The 24,413-nt window shown below is 59.9% G+C and overlaps 1 protein-coding gene across 1 annotated transcript in view; it reads right to left on the bottom strand.

The window, feature by feature from the left end:
* Positions 1–3,245: 3,245 nt before the first annotated feature.
* The window catches only part of LOC114097125 (BOS complex subunit NOMO3), a 44,090-nt gene continuing 22,922 nt past the window's right edge, over positions 3,246–24,413 (bottom strand). The window contains exons 15-31 of the mRNA XM_027940978.2: positions 23,049–23,185; positions 21,647–21,734; positions 18,807–18,870; positions 18,228–18,323; positions 15,776–15,994; positions 15,618–15,700; positions 14,836–14,995; positions 14,622–14,748; positions 14,176–14,289; positions 13,256–13,383; positions 12,237–12,378; positions 10,047–10,130; positions 8,532–8,642; positions 7,433–7,534; positions 5,708–5,827; positions 4,173–4,265; positions 3,246–3,828 (exon numbers count right to left, since the gene is read on the bottom strand). Of these exons, the coding sequence (XP_027796779.2) occupies positions 3,697–3,828; positions 4,173–4,265; positions 5,708–5,827; positions 7,433–7,534; positions 8,532–8,642; positions 10,047–10,130; positions 12,237–12,378; positions 13,256–13,383; positions 14,176–14,289; positions 14,622–14,748; positions 14,836–14,995; positions 15,618–15,700; positions 15,776–15,994; positions 18,228–18,323; positions 18,807–18,870; positions 21,647–21,734; positions 23,049–23,185 (2,000 nt within the window). The 3' untranslated portion in view covers positions 3,246–3,696. The remainder of the gene's footprint in view (positions 3,829–4,172; positions 4,266–5,707; positions 5,828–7,432; positions 7,535–8,531; positions 8,643–10,046; positions 10,131–12,236; positions 12,379–13,255; positions 13,384–14,175; positions 14,290–14,621; positions 14,749–14,835; positions 14,996–15,617; positions 15,701–15,775; positions 15,995–18,227; positions 18,324–18,806; positions 18,871–21,646; positions 21,735–23,048; positions 23,186–24,413) is intronic.

The raw sequence follows: 24,413 nt of genomic DNA, 5'->3' as shown, positions 1-24,413 counted from the left end.
CTGACACCAGCCACAGTGCCTGCTCTCTTTTTCCCTAGCACTGGTCATTCATTATCCAAGAAGTTCTAATTTGAGATCCCTGTCCCTCCGTCCAGGAGCACGAGGCCTTGAGAGTGGACCCTGTTCACCAGACAGTGTGTGGAGGCCCAGGGAGCGTGTGCCAACTCCCGCTCAACTCTGCAGGGCTCCCGCTGGCCTGGAGCTCACAGATTCTGTACAGGCCCAGGTTTGCCCCAGCTCGCCCCTGACACGGTGGGGCCCACACAGTGGTGGAGGGGGTGGGCACGGACGGCGTGGCTGCTCCTGACGCTGCACTTACACAGACAGGGGTGTGGCCCCAGGCCATGGCTTGCTGAGCCTGGCACCAGCCCAGCCCAGGCCTTTGACGTCAACGGCTTCTGTGTGAACAGATCTCTGCCATCTAACCTCTCATCCCACAAAGCATGGTGAGCACCCAGCATCACTAGGGGAGCACCCAGCATCACCTAGGGAGCACTAAGAATCACCTAGGGGAGCTGCACCTGTGGGCAGGCAAGGCCCAGGGAGCATTTTAAGTAGGAAGCAAACTGTCCTCCATACTCCTGCCCACCAACGCCATGAAAAGGAAGCAAGAGAAGGACCCCAGGTCTGAGGGCGGGGCAGTGGTGAGCAGCCCCTTCCCCTCAGGTCCGGAGCAGGGGCTGGATAATGCAGCAGCCGTCACCCCTCTTCCCCCTGCCAGGTGCCTCTCTGCAAGACCCCAACAGGGAGCAGGGATTCAGCACAGGTTTGGGGACCATTTGTTCCAATGCGTTGGTCCAACGATACAAAATCTTCAAATCCTGACCAGCAAACTAGTGAAATATTCACTCATCCCAAAGGCTATGTGACAGCGGCCCCTGAACCCGCCCAGGTGGAGGGCACAGCTGCAGAGGTGGCTCTACACTGCTGTCACCCACCTGAGGCACATGTGCCATGAGGTACGGACACCCCACAGGGGTGTGACGAAGTTCCTGGGTGCCAGCCCCAGCGATCCTGCAGCCTGCCCCAGCCCTGCACACTCCCCGGGGCAGACACTGGGCTTCCCCTGGAGGGGCACCCTCCGCAGGGCCAGAGCTCGTCACCTCTGCGTCTACGCCCCATGTCTCCCCTGCCCTGCCCCTGAGAGAAGCGGATGAACAAACAAGCCTGGGCCTGGGCTGAAGGATGAGCCGGGCAGTCTCTAGCGAGGCCGTCTCTCAGAGAACCAGTCTAGAACCTTCCTTGGTGGAAAGACAGTAACAAGGTCAGAAGCAGTGGAGACTGCTGGTCCCTGCACCTAGAGCCAACTGAAGGGTGGCCAGCTCCCGGATCCCACCTGGGGCCAGATGAACTGCCTGGGCCCAGAGCAACTGAAGCAATGACCCCTTTGGTCAAAGCCACTCAGGGAAGCGGAAACTCTTCCATGACGGATGGTCGGGCCGCAAAGCATCTCCCATCGGGCTGCAGGACGCCCCCAGCTGAGCCACCAGGACCAAGCTTCACGGCCCAGGATCCAAGTGCACATGAAGCCAAACGCTCCTGGGGTTCCCAGCCAGGCTGTTAGGGAGGGCCCCAATTTGCTCAAGCCAGTGGAGTTGGGGGTCTGTTACTTGAAACCGAAAGAGCCACGACTTCTATGCACTAGAGACATGTCTGTTTCTTAGGAACTTTTTCCCCGCTGTCCACTCAGGCCACAGGTGTCTGCTGAGCACTGGTCACTTACTGTGGCATTGCTACCCCTGAACCCAGGAGGCATGAGTCACATGCCACGATACAGTCACATGCCACGTTTGTGGATTCTGTGGTAGAAAACTTGGGAGGAGCCTGGCTGAGCAGTGACACTCGGGGTCTTCCACGTGGTGGCCGTCAGATGGAGGCCACAGCCGTTGACATCTGGAGACCCGACTGAGCTACAGGATCTGCTCCCACGGTGTCTGACTCCCAAGGCCGAGAAGGTGTGCTGGCTTCTGGCCAGGGTCCCGGTGTCCTAGGAGAGCCGTGGCTTTCCCTGGAGAACAATTCCTCCATGGCCTGGCCTGAGAGGTCACCCGTCACCACTCACCCTGGCCACGTCTGTCTCCCGCCATTGCCACCCTGCTCAGGCCCTCCAATAGACGGTGCTGACTGTCCACCAGATCAGAGCTGTCCCAGGAAAGCAGCGGGTGACAGGCAGCGGGTGACAGGCAGAAGCCAGGCTTTCCAATGGCCTGAGAAATGCCACAGGTAGACTTGGGCACTGAGGTGATCCAGCCAGCAGTGGAAAAGGCTGCCACCGTGTGGTGGCCTGGAAGCTATGGGCACCACAGGGGGTTCCTTGTCTTCCACAGCCTCCCCTCATGCCCAGATAGAGAGCGCATCAACACTGGAGAGAGAGTGAAAAACACTCCAAGAACCGGTTCTGGTCACCTTGGTCCCAGATGCCCCAGCTCACCTCCTTGGTGGCAGAACCACCACAAAAACCCAGGTGCCCAGCCCGAGGCAGAAGCAGAGCCCATGGGTGCCCCCCCAGAGCCGGGGACGCTCTGAGCTGAGCCTCTGCACCTGCGGTGGCACCCAGGATACTATCCTGCTTTTCATCTGTGCCTCGGCCCTGGCAGACCTGGCTCCAGTGCCCACCGGCAGTGTCACCGGACCCGCGGGTGCTTCACCTCTGCTCTGAGCCCTGGGCTCTCCACAGCCCCTGCCCCTGGCGCACCTCTGCCCTGGCTGAATCCAGGGCTCCAGCACACCAGGCACAGCCCTGCCCCCTGCACTCCCCGGGCAGCACCCAGTCGGCACCCGATGGACGGGGTGACTTCCGCACTGTCACCTCCTCCCTATAAAGTAAGTGACCACGCGCTCTGGCAGTGCTAAGAGCCAGACAGCGGGTCTGTCGCGCACACACACACTGGCGCCCTTGAGCCCCCTGCTCACGTGCGCGTCTGTAGGAGGCCCAAAGCGTACTTCTTTAAACCAAATCTGTCACTAAACTTGGAAGACTTTGCACAAAGCTTTCTCTCTGGCTTCTCTAGAAAAGGAATGTGCATCCCTGAGGACAGTGGGCTCCCGGAGTGCCACCTGAGCAGGTGGGGCGGGCCTTCCCGGGCCACACCCCGCTGTTCCCCTGACGGCTGCCATGCGACGTCACTGTGACGCACCACGCCTCTCCTCTCCCACTTCACCGGGACTCCGACCTGCTCCCCACATGCTCCAGTCTGTGACCCCAGCATTTGGCCAGCGTCACCAAGAAACGCGGCTGGGACGAGTGACAACACAGATGAACGGGCAGGTTTATTGATTTTCACCTCCTAATGGACGCTCCTGGTGGTGGCGCAGGTGGCCGTGGCTTCAGCAGGGTCTCAGTGCAAAGGGGCGTCCAGGCATAGGACAGTCCAGAAGGCACCTTCGCCCTGCGCCCAGATGCCACGCTTGCTGGGACGCTTCCTGCGAATGACGTGCAAGACTAAGAAGCCGCTGCCAGCCCCCAGCCCTGCTTAAATACTCCTCTGACAAAATAAAAACAATAAATTATCTTCAGCTCAGAAAACGCATTGGGCTCAGCAGAGTGACAGGAGGGTCTCTTCACTGCGCTGCGCCAAGAGGCCACACGAGGGGAGGAGGGGACCACAGTGACGGGCCCGGGCTATGGTGCGGTGGAGGTGGCAGGCGCATGCTGGGCTCTGTGGGCAGTGGCGGCCGGTGGCCTCCTCCTCCTCCTCACGTCCGCCTCGTCTTCTGCTTCTTGGCCTGTCGCTTCACGTCCTCGGGGCCGCTGTTGTCCGAGGCTGCCTGGCCCAGCGCCCGGACTCCCTGCAGCCGGCTGGTCAGCTGCCACAGCAAGGGGATGAGCTGGGGAGAGAGGGACAGGGAGATGAGGGGGCTCCTGCCGGTCACAGGGCCTCGTCCTCACCCTTCTCCACTCGGCGCGGTCAGCACCCCCGCGTGCTGACAGCTGGATGTCAGTGCATGGCAGGCCCCAGGCCCCAGGGCCGCCAGGGGAGCTGCTTCTCCAGGGGCAAGGACTAGGAGGGTCACTCAGGTTCATGCCCTTGAACAGGGACCCTGGGGCTGGCTTCAGGCCTTCACGGTCCAACCCTGAACTCCTGTCACAGCGGCCACTCCTCCACGGCCGCTCCTTAGTGGCGAGGCCCGCTCCCTGCCACCTTCCTGTCCCCAGGTCCCACCCGTCCTACCTTGTCGTGGTTGTACCCGGCCAACAGGACCAGCAGTGCCAGCGGCAGGGCGATGTAGGACCCCTGTGCGATGTCCTGCTCAGGCAGCTTCCTCTGCAAACACAGGGCACCGTCACAGTCACCCACCAGCCACAGCCACGACGCCCCCGCCCTCCAGACTGGCCACCAAGGACCCCAGAGTCTCCACACTCGCCACCCAGGAGGAAACTGAGCGACAGAGTCAGTTCTCAAACTCACCCCCCTGCTCCCCAGATTCTCGTTACGGGGCCCCGGAGGCCGGGCAGCGCAGCACCTTCCCCCGGTGCTCACTGGCCACACCGAGGGGAGGAGGCACAGGGAGCAGGAGTCTCGGTGGCTGAGAGCAAATGGGCCTCGCTGATGGAGTCCCAGCTATGCGTGGGGACCCTGTCTCACAGGACATACGGGGAGCTCTGTTCCAGAGCCGGGGCACACGTGACGGGCCAGCTGGTCCCAGAGACCACTCCCAAGGGGGAGGCAAAGTGGAGACTGCGACCTCTACCAGGGCCGCTCTGCCCTCCCCCTCCTTCGCCCCAGACTTCAGAACAGGCCCCATTTCCCAGCCTCCTCTGCAGCGAGGTGCAGCCCTGGAACGAAACTCTGGCCAGCAGCACACAGAGGGACAGGAGCCACGCCCGCTAGGCCCGCTTGGCCCTGAAGACAGCGGCGTGCCTCCCCGGCTGGCTGGAGGCACTGCCCAGTGGACCATCTGGAGAAGTCACAAGCTAGTACCGCCCCAGGGGCGACCTGACCCCCGCGCTGCTGGGCAGGACACTGTCAGAGGCAGAGACCTCTGACCCCCAGGCCTGCGTTCCCGGGACACCCAGGGAACTCCCTCTCCACAGGACACAAGTGAGTCACAGGAGAACCTGCACACAGCGACGAGGACAGGCCCGCGAGCCAGAGCACAAGGAGGAGGGCTCGCGGCCTCCTCACGACACACCACGGCTTGTGCCCCCCGTCCCGGCCCCCCACGGCATGGCTGCTCAGTCTGCAGGGCCTGGGGTCTGAGGAGGCCCGAGCTGCAAAGGCCACTCAGCTGAGCAGGCGCCTTCTCAGCTACAGGCACTGCGCCCCCTGCTGGGCCGGTGTCCCCTTGCACTTCATCTGTCAAGTACGCCACATTCCACCCTGTTGTCCCGCATCCCTGGTGGCACTTCTGTGCCCCTGTGTCCTCTATTTCCTGCAAATGGCTGCTAGTTCTAGAGTTTGGAGTTGGCCTGGTGTCAGGGGCCTCCTGATAGAGGAGGAGCACAAGGCCGCCTCTCCCCCCAGCCCTCCTGAGCCCATGAGGTGACCCCGACACACACACACACACACACACACACACACACACACACACAGAGGCACACTCCGCCACCACCAGTCCCCAGTGGCTCAGAACAGCAGAAGGGCATCTGGGGAAACTCGAATGCAGAACCCAGAGCGGGACAGCGACTCAGAGCCAGGAGCGCAGGCTGGATGTCTGTCCCCCTCCTGCCACCCACAGGCTGCTTTCCAAGTCCCCTGCTACTCACGGTGGGGCTGAAGATCAGGGTGATGTGCTTGTGGTAGCCCACCGCGGAGAAGGAGACCTGAGGCAGGACGTAGTCGTGCTGGGACCTGGGCAGCGTGGAGTCCAGCAGCACCACGTAATTCTGTGACCACACAAGAATCGCTCGGGTAAGCAACCTGTCTGGCAAAGCCAATGGAGACTAACGCCCGTCATGTGGCCGTGGTGACACGAGCTCAGGCCTTCAAAGAAACCCAAGTCTGCGCTTCCAAACCCAGGCTGCTGGCACACAGCCAGGGCCTCGGCGGGCTACCCCACTGGGGACAGTCCTGCATCCCCGGGGTCTTCTGATAAGGCTGCCAGGCCCTGCAGCACTTTTTAGGAGCCTATTCAGCCTCGACAATTAAGGGTCCTTTGAGAATGTGACCTCAGGAGCCAGTTCTGAGGAGGGAAGGAAAGTGACCAAAGGGAGGGAGAGGGCCAGCCCACACTGAGGCCGACTCCCAGGGAGGCACGAGATGGCTTATTAGCTCACGTTCTAGAAATACGGCTTTGGGACCGTGCAGTGACACCACAGCCCTGTGTGCCAAGCCCGACCAGGAGCCAGGCCCTGTGCCCGACAGGCCTGATCCGCACTCAGCCACGGAAGGCCAGGACCCGCACCCCATCCCCTGCATGGGGGAGCACACATGGGGTCAGCAGCCCCGCAGGCTCGGACCCCAGGGCCCAGGTGCTTCCACCCTGCTGTGTAAGGCCACTGTGTCAAAGGCAACACCACCTGGGGACACGGCAACCTGCTCTGTTATTTCAAACAGAGAAAGAGGCGGAGTCAGGAGAGGCGCCCTCCCACCACAGGTGCACAAAGGACACCCTTGGCCTACCACCACTACCCAGCTACGACATCAGCCTGACAATTAGAGTTGATGAGAAACAGGTTTAGAATCAGTAAGGGACATCCAAAATGACAGCCGGAAGCTGCTCAGTGCTGGGGTGGGAGATGGTCATCCAGGTGCACTAAACCAAGGGATACCACAGAGGTGGGACCGCAGGAGGTCTACGTGAGACTACAGGAGGTGCTTGGTAATCAAACCGTCCAATACAAAGAACTATGAGGACTGGGGCCGTGGTGGTGGTAGAGCGCCTGCCCAGCCTGCACGAGCCCCAGTTCCACTCCCCGCACTGCAAACAAAACAGACTTTTGAAAATCGCCGGAGAAGCTCCTCCATCAGTGGCTCTCAGTAAACCTGGCGGCCAAGGAAAAATGGGAGCACAAGGAGTAAAGGGTGCCCCACTTCAGGGCCTGGTTAAGCTAACTGAGGGTAGTCCCCACGTGATGGACCACTGCGTGGTCAGGGAAAACCAGGCAGTGGAGAACTCGATGATGGGGGACAGATGTACACTCTATTCTTCATTACGGAGCAACGTACGAACGCTCCAGGTCCGAGCTATCACAGTCAGTGCGTTTTTACTGCTACACACATGCACACGTGCACTGAAAAGAAACCCAGAGGACACCAATCAACACGTCAACAGTGGTTATTTCTGGATGATGGGACTTTGTCTGATTCTTTTTTTCTATTTTTTGAAATCTCCTGCTATGAATATCCATCATTTTTGTAAAGAGAAAAGCAGCTCATTAAGGAGCAGTGGTCCCCGCAGAGCCCGGCCTCCTGACGGGGCGCTGCGCAGCCGCATGGGGAGCAAGAGGTCTCCCGACCCAGGGGCAGAGCGGGCAGAGTGTGGACCTTACCTCGCCGTCTCTGAGCAGGGGCGGGAAGTGGAAGAAGAGGGACTGGCCCAGGGACACGGTCTGGATTGGGTTGTCGAGGTTTTCACTCTTGTAAAGCTTCACCTGGGGACAGAGCAGGCGGCTGAGCTTCAGAGATTGAACACAATAAACGTGTCACACAGTCGTCCTCGGACAGGCCTCTGTGGGGGGAAACAGGCCCTCCTCCCCCGACAGGCAAAGCGCCTGTCCCAGTCGGAGGCTCCAGGCACGTGCCAGTGCCACCACAGAAAGCTGACTCTGGAACAGGCCCGGACCACCCAAGAATTGCTCAGAACAGCAACCACGGTCGTCATGATGGTGTTCAAAGGAACTGCTGCTCACATCCGGGGACCACCTCAATGCACGGCACCCACAGGCACCCTCCAAACGACTCGGCGATCCTGAGACAAGGCACTGCCTCGTGAAGGCTCAAAGCCCATCACCTGAGGTCACTCAATGTGGACGAGCCCAGATCCTGCCTGCCACATCATGTCAAGTGACCTGAGTCCACAAGACGGTCTCCACTGAACGGTTCTCCAGGCCGTCTCCCCAGATCTGTCGCCCTCCCCACCACCTCACACAGTGGACACGAGGAGGAGAAAGGTCCAGTCCAGGCTGCCTTCAAAGGCTGAGTGCCCGGCCCCCACGCCTGCCCCAAGGACACCAGAAACCACCCGAGGGCCATAATGACACTTCTCTGCACCCACAAGTCATGGGGGCTTCCAGGGATAGAAGTCACAGCTAGGTCTGTGGGTCACATTCAAGACCACTCACAACCACCAGTGACAGAACAGCCCCGGATGCCTGGCCTGCAGCCACTGCCCAGTGCACAGAGCTTAGAACCACAGCACTGTGCCCTGACGTGGGCCCCACCGTGGACTGACTGTTCCCAGCACTCATCAGCCTCGCTGTCACCCACCTCCCAGAGAGCAGGGGCTGCAGCTGCCTGAAACTGGGTCACTCCCAAGCATACCTGTGAGGGAGGGTCCTGGGTGCTCACCTGGACCCTCAGCAGGGCGCCTCCCTCTGCCCTCCACAGCCTGCTCCCGCCCGTCTGGTGCCCTGGAGACGCTGGCCTTACCCATAATGTAGGAAGGTACTCCGAGGAAGTGATCACATTTCCACTCAAATCAAACTGGTTAATCTGCCGGAAAACTATGATGTTCACATCATCGATGTCGTTATTCCCAACCTGGGGGGAGAAGGCCGAGCTGAGTGGCTGCTGTGCCCCACACAGTGGCCAGGAGCTCCCCCGGCCAGCAGCACTTCCCAGAGGAGGCGCGTGGTCCAATGCAGTAGAACACATGCAAGGCCACACACCGGCCAAGGGCGACCCCTGGCCCACAGAAGCAGAGTGTCTGATGGGCAGTGTTCACCCTCTGGCTTCTAATCCCCTGCCGTCATCTTTAGAAGAAAGAAACCTCTTACAAGAAGGCCGAGTTCCAGGCTCTCTGAAAAGACCAGGTGAGGGGGGCAGGAGGAGCCGGGAGAGGCTCCCACCTGGTCAGCCACAGTCCACACCACGCTGTGGCCCTGCTCAAGCCCCCAGAGCAGGAAGCGGTGCCAGGCACCTTGGGGTGAGAGGCAGCCACCTGACTGTCAAGAACGCCAGGCACTGGGCTGGGGATGTGGCTCAAGCGGTAGCGCGCTCGCCTGGCATGCGTGCGGCCCGGGTTCGATCCTCAGCACCACATACAAACAAAGATGTTGTGTCCACCGAAAACTAAGAAATAAATATTAAAAAAAAAAGAACTATGTAATGTTTAAAAAAAAAAAAAAAGAACGCCAGGCACAAAACAGCCCCTTCCCCAAAAAGCCCTGAATGACAGGTGCCATGGCGCACTGCTGGAGTCCAGCTGCTCTGAGGCCGGGGCAGGAGGGTCACAGGCCCAAGGCCAGCCAGGGCCCACAGTGAGACTCCGTCTCAAAACGAACTTTCTAAGAGGGCTGGGGATGACGCTCGGGGTGGAGCGCTGGCCCGTCCCGTGTGAGGCCAGGCCCCCAGTGCTGAGGGGCAGGGGGCTCCTAGGTGGCCCACTGCCCTCCCTCGCGATCCTCATGCCTAACCACCACCTAAACGAAGCCACCAGGGAGCAGTTCCTTGTCCCAGCCCAGCCCTCCAACCCGGCCAGGAGGGCTGCTCCACGAAACCACTGCCTCCAAGGAGGCCAGGGCCACGCCTGGTGACCTGAGTGGCTGCCTTGGGGACAGACTTAGAGTCGTGATCTTGAGTATCAATGACTCGGCCCGCAGAGTGGCAGGGAGAGGCCTCCAAAATCTGAGAGGCCTGGGGACAGGCTGCCAGTTAAGCCCCCATCCCCCCCAAGTCGAGATGCTGCCTCTGCCCCGAGACCCTCCCCGTGCCGGCACGATCAGCCCCTGCTGGGGCAGCGGGGAGGGAGGGCGAGGGCTGGCGTCGCCCCTGGACATGGGACAGCAGCACTGCCCAGTGGAGACCCCACGTCCCTGCTGCTCGGGAGCAGGACACACTGAGAGGACCTGGGTCGGGTCTTAACACCCCACCACAGACGGAAGGCACGAGGAACTCTGGGTCAGGAGGGTGACCAGTGGGTCGTGGGGCAGTGTGCGTCCTCACCTGGATGACCCGATGGTGGGGCAGCGCCCGCTCGATGTGGTCGTTGCCTTCGGCCTTGAGCTGCACGTGGAACACACACCCCGGCTGCAAGGACACCACGGTCACTGCTCTAGGAGGGCCTGCCAGCACCCCACCCGAGCTCCATGTCCCTCCAGAGCACCCTGATCCCTCATGTCCCAACCTCTGCCTGGCCACCTTCCCAGACTTCCTTGAACACCGCCCCCACCCCCATCACACCGCCACCCCTGGTTCCCTGGTCCCAGCCCGGTTCGCCCTTCTCTAGCCCAGGAGGTGGGACCCGGCTGCTCTCTCACACCTCGAGCGTCCACGCCCGACGCTCCTGGAGCCACGCTGGCCTCGCGCTGCCCAGCATCCCCGCACCTCCAGGCCCCCGAGGCTCAGGGCAGATGGGGTGATAGAACGAGGGCTGAGGCTTGCCCCTCTCAGATCTCCTTGTTTATGCTGCCTGTCATGTGGCTCAGATTTATAGGCCACAATTTGCCAAAAAAGCGTTATGCTAAAAAACTAAAAACGCTCATTTCTGACCACCAGTGGTCAGACCCAGCGCCTCATCTAAAGCCAGGGTCATGGTCACAGGCACCTGGATGCACCTCGGGGAGAAACCCTGAGAAGGAGCCGTCAGTGCTCAACTAGCACGGAGAGGGGACAACAGGGTGCCAGCCACCTACACTCAGGCCCCCACCCTCTGCACGCAGCAGAGAGGTGCAGGCTGGCGCTCTCAGCGTGCCAGCCAGGGCCACCCCCTCTGGGGTGGCTCTGGGCAGTCCCCCTCATGGGGTCTTGCTCTGTTCCTCATGTCGCCTGAATCCTAGAAGGAGCACGTGCACCCTGCAAAGACAATCCCACCAGCACTGACAAACCACCAAGGGGACAACGCAGCACACGGTCACCAACAGACCGTGCTCAGTGGGGGCTGGTGGCACTGTGGGAGAAAAGGAGACACTGCTGCGGAGGCTGTCGGAAGGCCACTCCTCATTGTGGCGCCTGGCCTGCCCAGTCCCAACAGGCGGCCACATGGCCCAGACTGGTCCACTTCTGGCCACATGGCCAGTCATCCTGGGGACTCACGTGGCCTTTGGCAACAACATCTAGCGTCAGCTTCTCCCCCAGGTCCTGACGAGTCCCTGAGCACATCAACCAAGGGCCAGGTGCTCCTCCTACCCGGGTCAAGCCCTCGGCGCCCCCAGCTCGCCACCCTCTGGACACCCACAAGGACACAGGTCAAAGGACATCCCTTCGGGACGTGTGGCCTGGCACTTGGAAGGTGTGTGCTGCCACCAGGGAGCACCCCAGAAATACAGGAAGACCCTAATGACTGACCCCCTCAGGGAGGAGGTGGGGACGTTACAGTGGAACCCACCGCAGTGGAGAGGAGCCGCGGCCCAGCGCCGAGTCAGCTGAGAGGAGGAGGCCGCGCTGGAGGACAAGGAGGCCCCGCTGGGAGGACAAGGAGGCCGCACAGCTCTCCTGCCACCAGGGGTGAGGTGAGCAGGAGGCTCGGCTTGGCCAGGGCGCCACTCCCAAGTGAGGAAGGGCTCTGCTCTGTTCACGCCCTCCCCCAACACGCGCCCCATCAGGAAGCCCCTGGGGGACTTCCTACAGGCTGTCTGCCAGGTGAGGAGGAACAGGTGAGCAAGTGCACAGGGAGGACGAGCCGCACGCCCAGCCCAAGGCTGCCGCTCAGAGGGGAAGGACCGAGGAGCGGCTCACTGGCGCACAAGGGAAGTGGTGGGTTTTCCTTCATTCACCGCTAACATCAAAAACCAGGCTCACAGAGAACCTGAGGCCTGACTTCTCTTTCAAAAACTGCAGCCGTGGCTGCGGGAGCTGAGCTGTGTCAGGGCTGTCCCCTTCACACGGGCTAGGCCCTCCCCAGTCCTCACGGCGCCCTGCTGGGCACCCGGCCATCCTGGGCCACTCACACTTTTCTCCCGGCCCCATAAGCCCCTGGTCTGAGAGCCCGACGCAGCCATGGCCACTCGATGCCAGGCCAAGTTCCCACCAAACCCGGGTTCTCAACCTCACTCTGCCACGGAGCCCAACCCAGTGCTGGCCAGATGAAAAGCAAGTGGCCAGTCGAGACAAGGACCGGGAGGACCCAGAGCCTCCCCGCGGTCCTCCTGCGCTCTGGAGGACCCAGGACCCAGGCACGGCGCGCCCAGAGCTCACCAGCAGGCCACGCAGCCTGAACTTCCCCTCCTCGTCGGTCACGGTGTCCTCCCCGTACATGCTGCAGTCCTTCTGCCCCACGGCTTCCACGGCCACCCCCTGCTCTGGTTCTCCATTCAGAGATGTCACTGTGCCATAGCAACTGTGTGACAAGGAAAAACACAACATGTCTGAACACCCGCAGGGTCACGGGCAGCGTTCTGCGCTCACCCACAATCACGGCACAAGGCTGCGAGGGGAACTGCCCACGACCCCCAGCTCAGCTATACCTGGGCCGCCCCCGCCCCAGGACACGCTGCCATCAACTTCTCTCCTCGTCCACCCCAAGGGACGCTCCGGAATATTGGAACACAAAAGGCTGAGCTTTTGTGGACCCTTGCTGATCTTTACTTAAACACTGAAGCACTTGACGGTGGGAAAATAACTCGAGAACGCCACTCCACGCGTTCAGGGAACACGGTTCATTTTTCTGAGCCGGATCATCCTGACCATCTTCACCCCCCAGGGCCCGAGCATGTGTGTGAACACGCACATGTACAGTGTGAGCACACGGCACATGGCTCTGCACGCGCCTCCCTGTCCGGCTGCACGTAGTGCGTGTCCATCTACCTGGAGCTGGTCTTCAGAAAAATAGGAAATGGTGGGCGCCAGAAGGGGTCGTGGTGGCTGGACACAGGCTAGTAAGGGGGACCTCCACACTGCATGCTCTCCGGCATCTGAAGTGCACGCAAGTAACTTAAGCCTTTCCCTTTCTGAACGTTTAATCAAGTCCAAACTTAAAAGATTAAATTTTCCAGCAACCGACCGATATGCTTTCTCGGGCCTCTCAGAGCAGGCGAGGGGGTCACAGACCACCGCTGAGCCCTGAGCAGGTGTGCACTCGCTCACCTGTTCCTCCTCATTCTGGTGACACTGAGTGTGTCACCAAACCTTCTGGATCAAACCAGCTGTGGGGTGCGAGGCTCCAGGGGCACAGCCCTGAGTGAGCAACAGGCCTGGGGGCTGGCGGGAGGCACTACCTGTAGGCCGTGCGGTACCCGGTGATGGTGATCTTCAGGTTCTGCCCTTCCTGGACCTCGATCATCTGCGAGGATGGCTCAAAGCGGAACTCCTTCATCATGGGCTTGAAGTAGTACTGGCCGGGGCTCTGCAGGGACAACACACACTGCCAGCTGCCACACGGAAGGGCACACAGTCACGGCCACAGGGACCTGCATGATACCAAGCAGCCCTGGCCTCCCAGGCAGGAGGCAGAGATGGAGACCTCTCCTCATGAACGGTGCCAAGGCCCAGGGGCAAGCACAACCCTGACAGCGGGGATCTGTTCAGGAGCCCCAGCACTCTGTGAGGAAGGTAGATCCCAAGAGGCCCAGCAACTGGCTCCATGCACCGCAGCGAGTGGGCAGCAGAGGCAGGACTCAAGGCTGGGGGCACGGCTGCAGGCCCGGGACCTTCCAGATGCCACACTACTTGCCTGCACTCCCCACGAGTCATTTCGTTCCCGTGACCGGCAGAAGATGCCAGTTAACAGATACCTCTTGAGTCCCCACCACCGGGACCTCGGATCCATCTCAAAGGAAACCTGGGCTACCCTCCCCCAGGAAGGGGCTTCCTACAGAATGACAAGCTACCACCAAACAAGACTCGGTATGGAGCAGCAGGACCCTGGGGTACAGCAAAGGGCGCCTGAGAGAGGCCGCCAAGGCCAGGGCAGTTATCCACACAGCCTGGTGACAAGTGGGTGACCAGAAAACAAGGAGGAGGAAGGACCGGAGACCAGCAGCACCAAGCTCCAGGAAGAGCAGCTCCCTAGTGAGATGTGGTCCCCTAAGACAGGCCACTCCACGTGGCCCCGTCCCCACACCGTTGAGCACCACCTGAGCCAGGCATGGGCCGGCTCTCCTGGGGAGACAGCAGGGACGGGCTGCAGGACACCTACCAGGTTGGAGAAGGTGAGGACGCCGTTGTCCTGCGTCAAGAGGTTGGAACGAAACACGCCCCCGCTGAGCGACAGGAGGACCCCCGGGAGGGGCTGGTCATCCTCGGCCCTGATCTGGGGATGAGGAAGCACACAAGGTCAAGGCCCCTCAGCCGAAAAGACGACTTTCCTCCCAGGAGGGGTTGGTGGCCACCATGTGTTCCCCCGCCACTCAAAGGGGCAGGATCTGCTCTCCCCCAGGGTGACTAGCAGGAAGGGTGGCCACGTCACCTCAGAGCCCTGAGAGCCCCTCCGTCTCCCACGGGTCTCACCACCTCACATGTGCTGACACCCAGCCTGGCTGCCTCCTGCCCACTGCCCAGCATGGTACAGCCCCATGTGACACTGCCCGAGGCGGCACTTCCTGTGCACACTGTTGATTGTGTGGCACACCCGGGCAGCCATACCTCGAAGCTCACTCCGGCCAAGGCGTAGGCCTTGAAGTCTCCTATGGTTCCTTCCACCGCGGTCAACACGTAGCCTTCCTTCTGAGAGGTCACGGTGTACTCCAGGTCACTGTGCAGGGGGCCAACGCTGGACAGAAGAAAGCGAGATGCTGCGGCAGCTCTGGGCCCTCCCCCCAGGCGCTCAGGCTCCCGGGGGCGTCTCGCTGTGGCCCACCTGTAGGCTCCTTTGTCATCAGTGAAGACGGTGATGAGGGGCGAACTCGCCCCCTTCTCACTGATGACAATCTCGACTCCCTCCAGCTCAGGGTGGATCTGGCCCTCCAGGAAGAGGCCCGCCTTCCCGTGGATCTCGATCAGCTTCCCCGGGCAGCTCTCTAGATGGAGGAGGCAGCCCAGGAGGGGAATGAGTGGCAGAGGGAGGGAGCTGCTCAGTCAGGGCCCCCACAAAAGAGGGGTCTCAGACAGGCGCTCGCTACGAAGGAGGTCCACGCCCAGCGGCGGCCCAGAGAGACCACGCGCAGCTGCCAGGGCCTGTGGAGCAGCCCTTGCGGGTGATGTGTCACTACTCCCTGCCAGCTTCCCGCAGGGCCACGGGACAGGGAGAAGCCTCCTGCAGAAGGGGAAGGGCGGCTCCCCTAGGGACCTGTGCTCCCAACCCCCACAGATGGCCACCACATAGCCAGCCCAAAGGCCAGAGAAACTCGGCAGTCACAATCACTGCTGTCACTTGTTCCCTAAAGCAGGAAGACGATCCCTGTACCTCTGCAACAGGTGGTTTTGCTTTTCACCCCCCGACCCCCGTCAACCAGTAACATCAAGGGAGGCCACGACCGCAGAACAAACCCACCCCCAGGCCGTCCGTCAGCCACCCACCCGACAGGAACACCCAGTGCCCAGGGGGCCCCCGGGGCTAGGGACACAGCGGTACCACACCACCACAAGCCACTTCTCAGCGAAGGCCAGGGCGCGGTGCTGGCTGGCGAGTGGCAAAAGTACCTCCGCTGACGAGGGCTTCCATGGCAGGGGGATAGAAGAGCAGCTCCTTGGACGAGGGCGTGACAGTGATCTTCTCTCCAGACCTACGGGGCGACACTGGAGTCGGGCTCTGTCCCTCCAGGACCCAGGACGCTTCGGAGAAGCGCGCGAGCGCTCACCTGGCCCAGTAGGAGAAGTCGTAGTGGAAGGGGCCCTGCAACTCGTCCACCAGCTCCTGCCCCGGAGGCCGGGCCCTGCCCTCGCCGCCCTCGGCCTTGCCGTTCTTCTCCCGCTCCTGCCGGCGGGTCTCGATCTCCGCCAGCTGCTGCTCCCTCCGCAGCTCCTGCGCAGACTTGAGAGGGCCCAAGACCAGGGCCGGCTCGCTGTCGATGGAGGACCTGCAAGACGGGCAGCTGGTGGGAACCTGCCCTTCTGCCGCCGGGACCCAGTGAAAACTGAGCACCTCGGCCCAATCACAGTGACACCTCGGGATTTAAAACACAGAAAATTCAAAGAAACCGAACTGAACTTCCAGATGGGGAGCAGGTGCTGGGCTAGACTAATACCCCTGACCCGGCACTGCCAGGTGAAGGGCCGTCAGTCTCCACGTGGGACAGGGGCTCTCTCCACACCTCTGTCCCCTACATCAGAACACTGTGACCAAGAACGCGTGCGCTGGCGAGCAGGCAGGTCCCCCGGCCCTGCAGAATCCATGTCCCAACAGGAGGGCAGACGATGACAGGGACCACCAGGTGTGCACAGGAGGGACAGAGCCAGCAGCAAGGGAGGGCAGGGTGCCGGGAGGGCCAGGCCCGGTCTTTCTGATCAGGGGCGTTGAGCCAAGGACCAAGGGACAGGAGAGTGCGAGTCCCACGGCTCTCAGGTGAGAGCACAGCAGATGCCAAGGCCCAGGAGGACAGTCCCCTCGGAAGTCCCACAGACAGCAAGGAGGCCAGTGAAGCTGGGGCAGGGGACCCACGGAAGCCCCAGGCCACTGGGAGAGGCCAGAGGGCCGCAGGGGTCACGCTGCCCCACAGGAGCCACCATGGGTTTCCTCTGGGTGGGACGGGAAGCCACTGGGGTTCGGAGACGAGGAGGCGTGACCTGCACTGAGAAGTCACTCTGGCTACCGCAGGGACAACATGCTGCCCCACGCAGCAGCTGGAACGGGGAGGCCAGGCAGAGACCTGCCGTGGTGACCAGGCACGTGACACAACCACTGCACTGTGACAGCAAGCGGGACCAGACCGCGGGAATGTCCTGATCTCACGAAAAACCAGGGTCTGTGGAAGGTGTGCGGGTGGGGTGCGAGGGAAAGAGGAACGGCCAGGAAGCCGGCCCTGCGCGTGGGGAGGCTGCTCGGCGGCCTCGGGGGGAACCCCCGCGATCTAGCTCTGAACCCCGTAATCAGAAGGGTCCGGAGGCAGGTCCAGCTGAGGACACGCCCACAACACCAAGCCCTCCTGAGGGAACCAGAGTGGCCTGGGAAGGGCAGGCGGGGAAGGGAGTCCCCGCTGGGCAGGGCAGGGGGCTGCTCACCTGTTACCACCCTCCAGGCAGGAAATCCAGGCGAGTCCAGCACCAGGGCAGCGCTGGCCGCTGGGCCATGAGGGACACACCAACCCTCCCTACTGCCTGGCTCGTCCTTCAGTCCCCTCACTAGAAACCACGGGCTCCCCAGCTCTCGTCCCTCCCTGACCCTGCAGTCCGTGGCCAGGTCACGTCAGCTCAACCTCACCCTGGCCGTCCCCTGCCCTCGGGCCCGCACGTGGACCCTGTTCCGCTGGCCCCGCCCTCGGGCCACTTGGTCTCCTCACTCAGAAGCCAGGGCTCCTCTTTCAAACAAGGCCACCCTCCACTGTAACAGGGCAGTGATGTCCATGGGACGAGGACCAAGACCCAACATGGCCTGGCCCCCACCTGCCATCCTCCTGTGCCCCCAGCCCCAGGGCCACCCCAAAGCGCTCATGGCACTGGAGTCTGCAGGTCCCAGTCGGCCTCCCTGGGGGCAGGAAGTCTGGGGCTGAGGCCGTGAAGACGCCCACTGTTAGCAGTGATGGCTGGCACAGGTGGGCCAGAAGGACGGCGTCACAGCCCATCCTATGTGACAAAGACAGTCAGCTGCCCAGGCTCTCGTTCCTTGAGAAGATTAGTATCCCAAACCTCGTCATACTGCAGAAATTCAACTTAGGTGACAGTCACACGGACACGACCCTCGGTGAGGGACGGCCTTTCCAGCACCTCCTCTCATGACCCGCCTCGTATCAGGGGCCATCTCTATTTCCTAAGCCTCCAAGAAAAGATCTGAAGAAAACCTGGCATTTTTTTTGAATTTGCGAAAACACTTGAAACACAATGAACGTGACCTGGAGATTTTTTTCCCTTAGAAAGAAGTTCAACGAGAAACGTAAGACGGGGAATCTGCTGTCAGAGGCTCCTCCTCACCCACAGCTAATTCCTGAATCATAAAAGAAAGGGACCGGCTGCTGGGTATTTATGACTGTCCTACAGGAGAGGGTCGGCCACTTGTATGTCCACCCAAAGATAGGAAGTCAAGAGCAGCTTCGCGTCTATTAGAGAACCCAGGCCCCAGCACCTCCCGCTCCGGCCAGCAAGGAACACAAGTCTTACTTGATAGTCACGGTGACATCCATCATTTTGTCAGTGGTGATAGTTCCAAGGACATGGTGGCGAATGGCCGTCAACGTCAAGATGCTGGGTGAAGACCTATAAATCAGAGAAGCGGAAGCGTCCACTAGCAGCGCTACCTGGTGCTCAAAGGACAAAACACACAGCGCCAAGGGGCTCTTCCCTGGGACCCAACAGCTCTGGGAAGCCACCCAGGCCCGTCAAGAGTGGACGAACCCTGCGCTCCAAAACCTCACCCTTCCGGCTCCCAGGGGGCTCCACGCCCAGCGGCAAAAACATGGCAGACCGGGGCGGAGGACGCCCACGGGCAAGGGCCGGAGCCTGGACGCAACTTGCCTTCACAAACATGGCCTCCCAAGGGAGTCCAGGGAGTTCCTGGGAAGGAGACTCCCCGTCCACACACAGCAGCGTCCAGTGTCTCATGTAGACGATACTTAATGCCTAACTTTGCCTCTTCCAGGAAAAAATAGAAAATTTCCTTTTGTTCTCAGAACTACAGGAGGCCACACTCAGGGTCGCTCTCCCCCCAGAAGGCCCACCAGGCCCGTGGGCTGTGCTTACGTGTCGTAGGTGTAGAAGGCTTGCTCGAACCGGTGGCAGGAGCGAGGCGTCACCTTGTACACACCTGCGGACAGGAAATCAGAAGTCGTTCTCAGAGAACAGTGTCTATTACGGCAAGCAGCTCCAACGCCCGAGACCCGCAGGCCGGCCTCGAATCCAGAACCCAAGCAGGCACCTTCCTGCTGCCAATCACGGCTGGCTGCCAAGCACCCAGCCCACCGCACAGCCACTCAGAGGCTCTGGTTTCCCAGTGTCCATGACTTAACAACTCCCTCTGTGACCTGCACGGGTCACGCTGAGGCACACGCGCCCAGGAAGGACAGAAGCACACTTCCGCTGCAAACGAGGCCGAGAACACTCTCCCACTTCAGATCCTATTAAAGACCCCACAGATAAGCACGCTCCTACAAATATCCCTAAAAAGGAGCAGGGTGTAGGGAAGGCCCAGAAACCCACCAGCAGTCGGGAACATCCCTACTCTACGAGCCCAAGCAGAGGAACCCTCGGATTGGGGCATATTCATCCTTTGCCAGAGGGACAGTTGTTCCAGGAAGAAGCAAAGTGTAACTATTTGCTCCTCCAAATAATCATTAACCAATATTTTGAACACACTTCCTACAAAAACATGAAATCAGTTTAAGCCACCCCTGCTGTCCTCATGGCACTCAGAAAGCCCAGTGAGGTCACCAGGAAGAAAAGAAGACCCGCTCTGTCCACCGTTTGGTTCTTTCATTCAACAAGCAGTGACTGAGCGCCTGCCCCCCCAAGCTCCCTGCTGGGGCCGTACACAGTGGAGAACAGAGAGGCCTGGTCCCCCCATGGGCAGACCGTCGGCAGAGCAGGGCACAGGATCGCCACTAATATACCAATGGTGGTCCACGCCTGAAGGAACAGAAGCAAGTGTGCGGTCAGGAGGGCGAGAGGGAGGCTGCAGGACCTGGAGGCCCACCCTCCCCTGGGGAAGCAGCTGAACCCAGGCCGACAGGGGGTGCAGAGCAGGTGGGCGGGAGCTCAGGCTGCTGTGCTATGCGCTGCCTCTGACGGTCAGGAAGCCACCTGTCCTCGGTCATCCTTCTCCCTCAGTAACAGACCCCGGTCACCTGGAGGGAGGCAGAGTTCCCAGCCTCCCTTGCAGCCAGCAGACAGTTCTGGCATGAGACGTAAGCAAGCTTCCTGGAGGAGAGCTTCCCATGGGGAAGGCCGGCCCCACACAGCCCGTCTTCCTGCTTCTAACAGGGGGTTGAGGCAGCTGTGGCCACAGGTCCCAGGGCGTGGCCCACAGACACCAAGACACCAGCGCCAACTTCCACCAGAGCTGACCCCTGCCAGCAACCCGTACTGCCAGGCTTCTCACTGAGGCAAATGAACCCCACTTGTTGACACACTGCAGTATGAATTGTCACTTGCAGCCAAAGGCAGCCCAAATGACACACACAGAAAGAGTGGCTGGAGTGGAAAGTGGCACTCAGGGGAGGTGACCCAGCAGCTCAAGGTCAAGTTAAGGGTTCCGTGTTCTACTTGAGAGCCAAGAAGAGCCGCTGAATTATTCACTAGGAGAGTGAACTGAAACCCACAATAAGAAATGCTTCCTGTCCACTAGGACAGCTGTGAACCGAAAGACAGTAATACACGTCGGCAGGAACATGGAGACACAGGAACACGTGGGCACCGTGGGGCGACCAGCACACGGGCCGCCGCCACAGTCACCAACACGTGGCTGCTCCCAAAATTAAACAGAATGCACAGTGCGATCCAGCAACTCTGCTCCTAGGTGTCTCGACAAGAAGATCGAGATGTGGACATGGGCACAGAAACCAGTACAAGAATGTTCACGCCAGTGTGGCTCACAACTGCCAAGAAATGGAGCCCTCGCGTGCCACACAGAAGGCGGTGAACGTGCACACAATGGAGCGCCGTCAGGCAGTGAGAAGGAACCAGCCGCGGAGACCAGGCTGTGTTAAATCAAAAGAACCAGAACACCTGCAGCCTGCGACACCCTTCGTGTGAAAGATCCAGAAAAGGCAGATCCCTGGGAGAGGAAATGAGGGGCTGCCTAGGCTGGGGATGGGGACAACCAACCACCTTACTGGGGACAAGGAAAACGCCCCAAACTGGGCTGCGGTTCTGACTGTACGACTTGGTAAATTCACTAACAATCCCTGCATGGTATGTCTTTTTTTCTTTAAGGTGCTGGAGGTTGAACCCAGGGGTGCTCTGCCCCTGAGCTATAGCGCCACCCTTTTCATTTTTTAATTTTTAGACAGTCTCACTAAGTTGTCCAGGCTGGCTCAAACTTGAGGTCCTCCTGCCTCAGCCTCCCCAGTAGCTGGGATTGCAGGCATGTACCCCCACACCTGGCATATTACACAGCTGGGACGGGAGAACTACTTTTTCTTTCCTTGGCTTTCCCCCAGGGCCTCGTGCATGTTAGGCCCACATTCTGCCACTGAGCTACACCCTCAGCCCCAAAATGAATTGACTGTGTGGCATGCAAACTGTATCAAGAGAGTTAAGAGAGCAGGAAGCCACCAAAGATTTTAAGCAAGGGGGAGATGATTCAACTTTAAAAAGGTCACCATGAGGAAAGGTCATTGGCCGGCGAAGGGTACCCTGTTTATTTCTAAAGGTGGTCTCTACCCAACTCTAACCTGAGACCAGGCACGTTTTCCAACACGGCGCCCTCTACAGGGAAGAGACAGAAAAACAAGACAGCACTGAACTGGACTGAACCCGACAGCCTGCTGCACAGGGATCCAGGCTAAGGGGAGAAGGCCTTCAAAGCCACTCTCAGTGCCTCCCCGTTTTTCTAACCCACAGCACATCAATCCTGCCAAACTTACCAGGCTTGGACAAGCAGAAGCGGTTGACTCCTTTGGAGAGGTTGTAAATCCCCACGTTCTCAGGTCCATTTCCATCCTGATAGAACTCCTGTGGGGCCAGAGCCAGTGCAATGACTTACCGGGGAGATGGAGACACCACCATGATTAATACTATTTCTGTTTCCGAACCAGTCATCTGTTTTGCCCATTAATCATTTGAGCAGTTGGGTGCCACAGGAAAATTAAAAACCTTCAAGATCTTCCAACAAAAATGTGCTCTTTTCATTCAATCAACTAATATTTATTGAGCACCTGCTATGTGACAGGCACCAGGCTGGGCCCTGGGAGGCACTGGTGTGGCTCCCGTTCTCAGGGGGCTTACCTTCTAATTTAGGGAACCAGAAAACCAGCAGGTCAACAATAAATTAGTGACTTCTGTGAGAAGCAATAAAGCTAAGAAAATCAACAGGGAGCAGGATACACACTGACCGCGGGGAGGGCTCCTGGACCACCCTCTCCTGGTAGGTGACACTGGGCTGCACACAGCCTCAGTGATGGGAAGGAAACACATGCCTGCACTCTGGGAAGAAGCTCCCTCCAGACAGGGACCTGCAGGGACAGCGGCCCAAGGAGGGAGAGAGAGGGCAGGGCTGCGAAGCCAGGGCAGCCGGGCCGAGAACACACAAAGCAGGGAGTGGGGGCTGAGCTAGGGCCCACGGGCCGCCACTAGGCACCACGGAGCCTGACCTACAGGACCCGGGTCCCCTGCAGGGGAAAGGCAAGGCCTGCCTGTCACCCATCCTCGGTGGGTGTGAATCAGCCCTTCTCCTGCAGCACAGCATCTGCTGGGGTCTGCAGCAGCTGGAGCAAGACGCGCACTGGAAACACCAGGGTCTATCACAAAAAGTCACTGACGGCCATTTGGCCCAGTCTCTCTACTGAGACCTGACAATGACATCTGTCGCTGTTTGATATCAACACGTAGAACTCTGAGTGAACCACACAGACGCTCCTTGTCCTCTGAGCCGCTTGGCAGCCTGCCCTCAGGCCGGCGCAGACCTTGGGGAAGAGCAGCTCTGGCCCCTGCCCCTGCCCTGGAGTCAACACTGGAGAAAGCCCACTGCCCGCCTAAGCACACCAAGGAAACCTTAAATACCAAGAGGTTCCCCTGGACCTGAGCAGGGGCATTTCAGCATACCGTGCACCCCAGCAACAGGCTCCCTAAGTGTCCGTCAGATTGTGTGGGGGACGGCAAGGCGATCCCCAATAAGGGCTCTCTCCACTAAGGGACGTCAGTGCTGCCCGACCGTGCTTTCCCTGACAGGTGGGCGCACCAAGGGGCACGGGCAGCTCACTGGACTGTGGTTCTCACGTCATGCAGCCCAGCATCTCCCACCCGGAGCCCCTCCCCCACCCCACATACCAGAGTGATGGCGTGGGACAGGGCGCAGCGCAGCATGTAGCCCGTCTGCCTGAACTCCACGGCCGACACGTCCTCCTCCAGGACCTCCACCTCCAGGCTCTTGTTCCTCCAGCACCAGTCCTCGTGCACGATGCTGACTGCAAGGCAAGCACGGGGACAGCGTGGGCCAGAGCCCATCAGGTACGCCCCGGGGGACACGGGCCTGCGCAGGCTTCACATGTGTGCACAGGAACACTCCCACGGCTAGCAGCACACGGAACAGGCTCCTGCTCAGGTAAAACTGAAACCCAGCGAGGCACCGTGGCGCACACCTGTAACCCCAGCAGCTCGGTGTGAGGCTGAGGTGGGAAGATCACAAGTTCAAAGCCAGCCTCAGCAATTTAGTGAGGCCCTAAGCAACTCAGTGAGACCTGTCTCTAAATAAAACACAACAAAAGAGCTGGGGATGCCACTTAGCGGTTCAGCACCCTGGGGTCAATCCCAGTACCAGAGAAAAAACTGAAACCAGTGGCCAGTAACATGACAATAAAGAACTCCAAATATGGGGCTGGGGATGTGGCTCAAGCGGTAGCGCACTCGCCTGGCATGTGTGCGGCCCAGGTTCGATCCTCAGCACCACATACAAATGAAGATGTTGTGTCCGCCGAAAACTAAAAAATAAATATTAAAAATTCTCTTCTCTCTTAAAAAAAAAAAAAAGAACTCCAAATGGGCCACAGAGACTGGCTTTAAGGAGGACATTCAGGAACCAGCAGACTTTGTCTGTAAATCTTTTCAACTTTTTTGAGAAGGGGTCTCACTCTGTTGCCCAAGCTGGCCTCAAATTTCTAGGATCCAGGGATCCTCCTGTCTCAGCCTCCCACGTGGCTGGGCTTCCAGGTGCACGACGTGGGACCCGTCTCAGTGTCAGCTCTGCAGGTCTGAACTACCCGGCCACCACCGCAGCTCATGAGCTTGGGAACAAATGGGTGTGGCTGTGTCCTAGGGAAACTTTTTTATGAATGCCAGCAGACAGACTCGAACCACAGTTTGCCAACCCCAATGGGACAGAAAAGAGAATTCCCAGAAAAAGAAATCTATTCTATAAGCTATTCACAGCCGAAGCTCCAAGCTGATCTTTGAAAAAGCAGAAGTACAGGCAAGAGGTGGCTTCCTGAGGGGGCAGGAGGAGGGGACTACCACTGGCAGCACCTAGTGAAGACCAGGCACCCTGCAAGGGGCTTTGCCAGCTTTACTTCAACTGCTCTTATGTTCCCCAAGAAGGCTGCAATGTGCCCATCCTACAGTGAGGAAACTGAGTCTCAGTGGGGCTTAGAATACCTGAGACGTGGGTGGGGGACAATTTGCCAAGGTATAAGGGTAGAC

This window comes from Marmota flaviventris, chromosome 19 (assembly GCF_047511675.1).
Source record: "Marmota flaviventris isolate mMarFla1 chromosome 19, mMarFla1.hap1, whole genome shotgun sequence".
Taxonomy (NCBI): Eukaryota; Metazoa; Chordata; class Mammalia; order Rodentia; family Sciuridae; genus Marmota; species Marmota flaviventris.
Note: the sequence above shows the minus strand (reverse complement) of the source record. Positions and strands in the feature narration are given on the sequence as shown.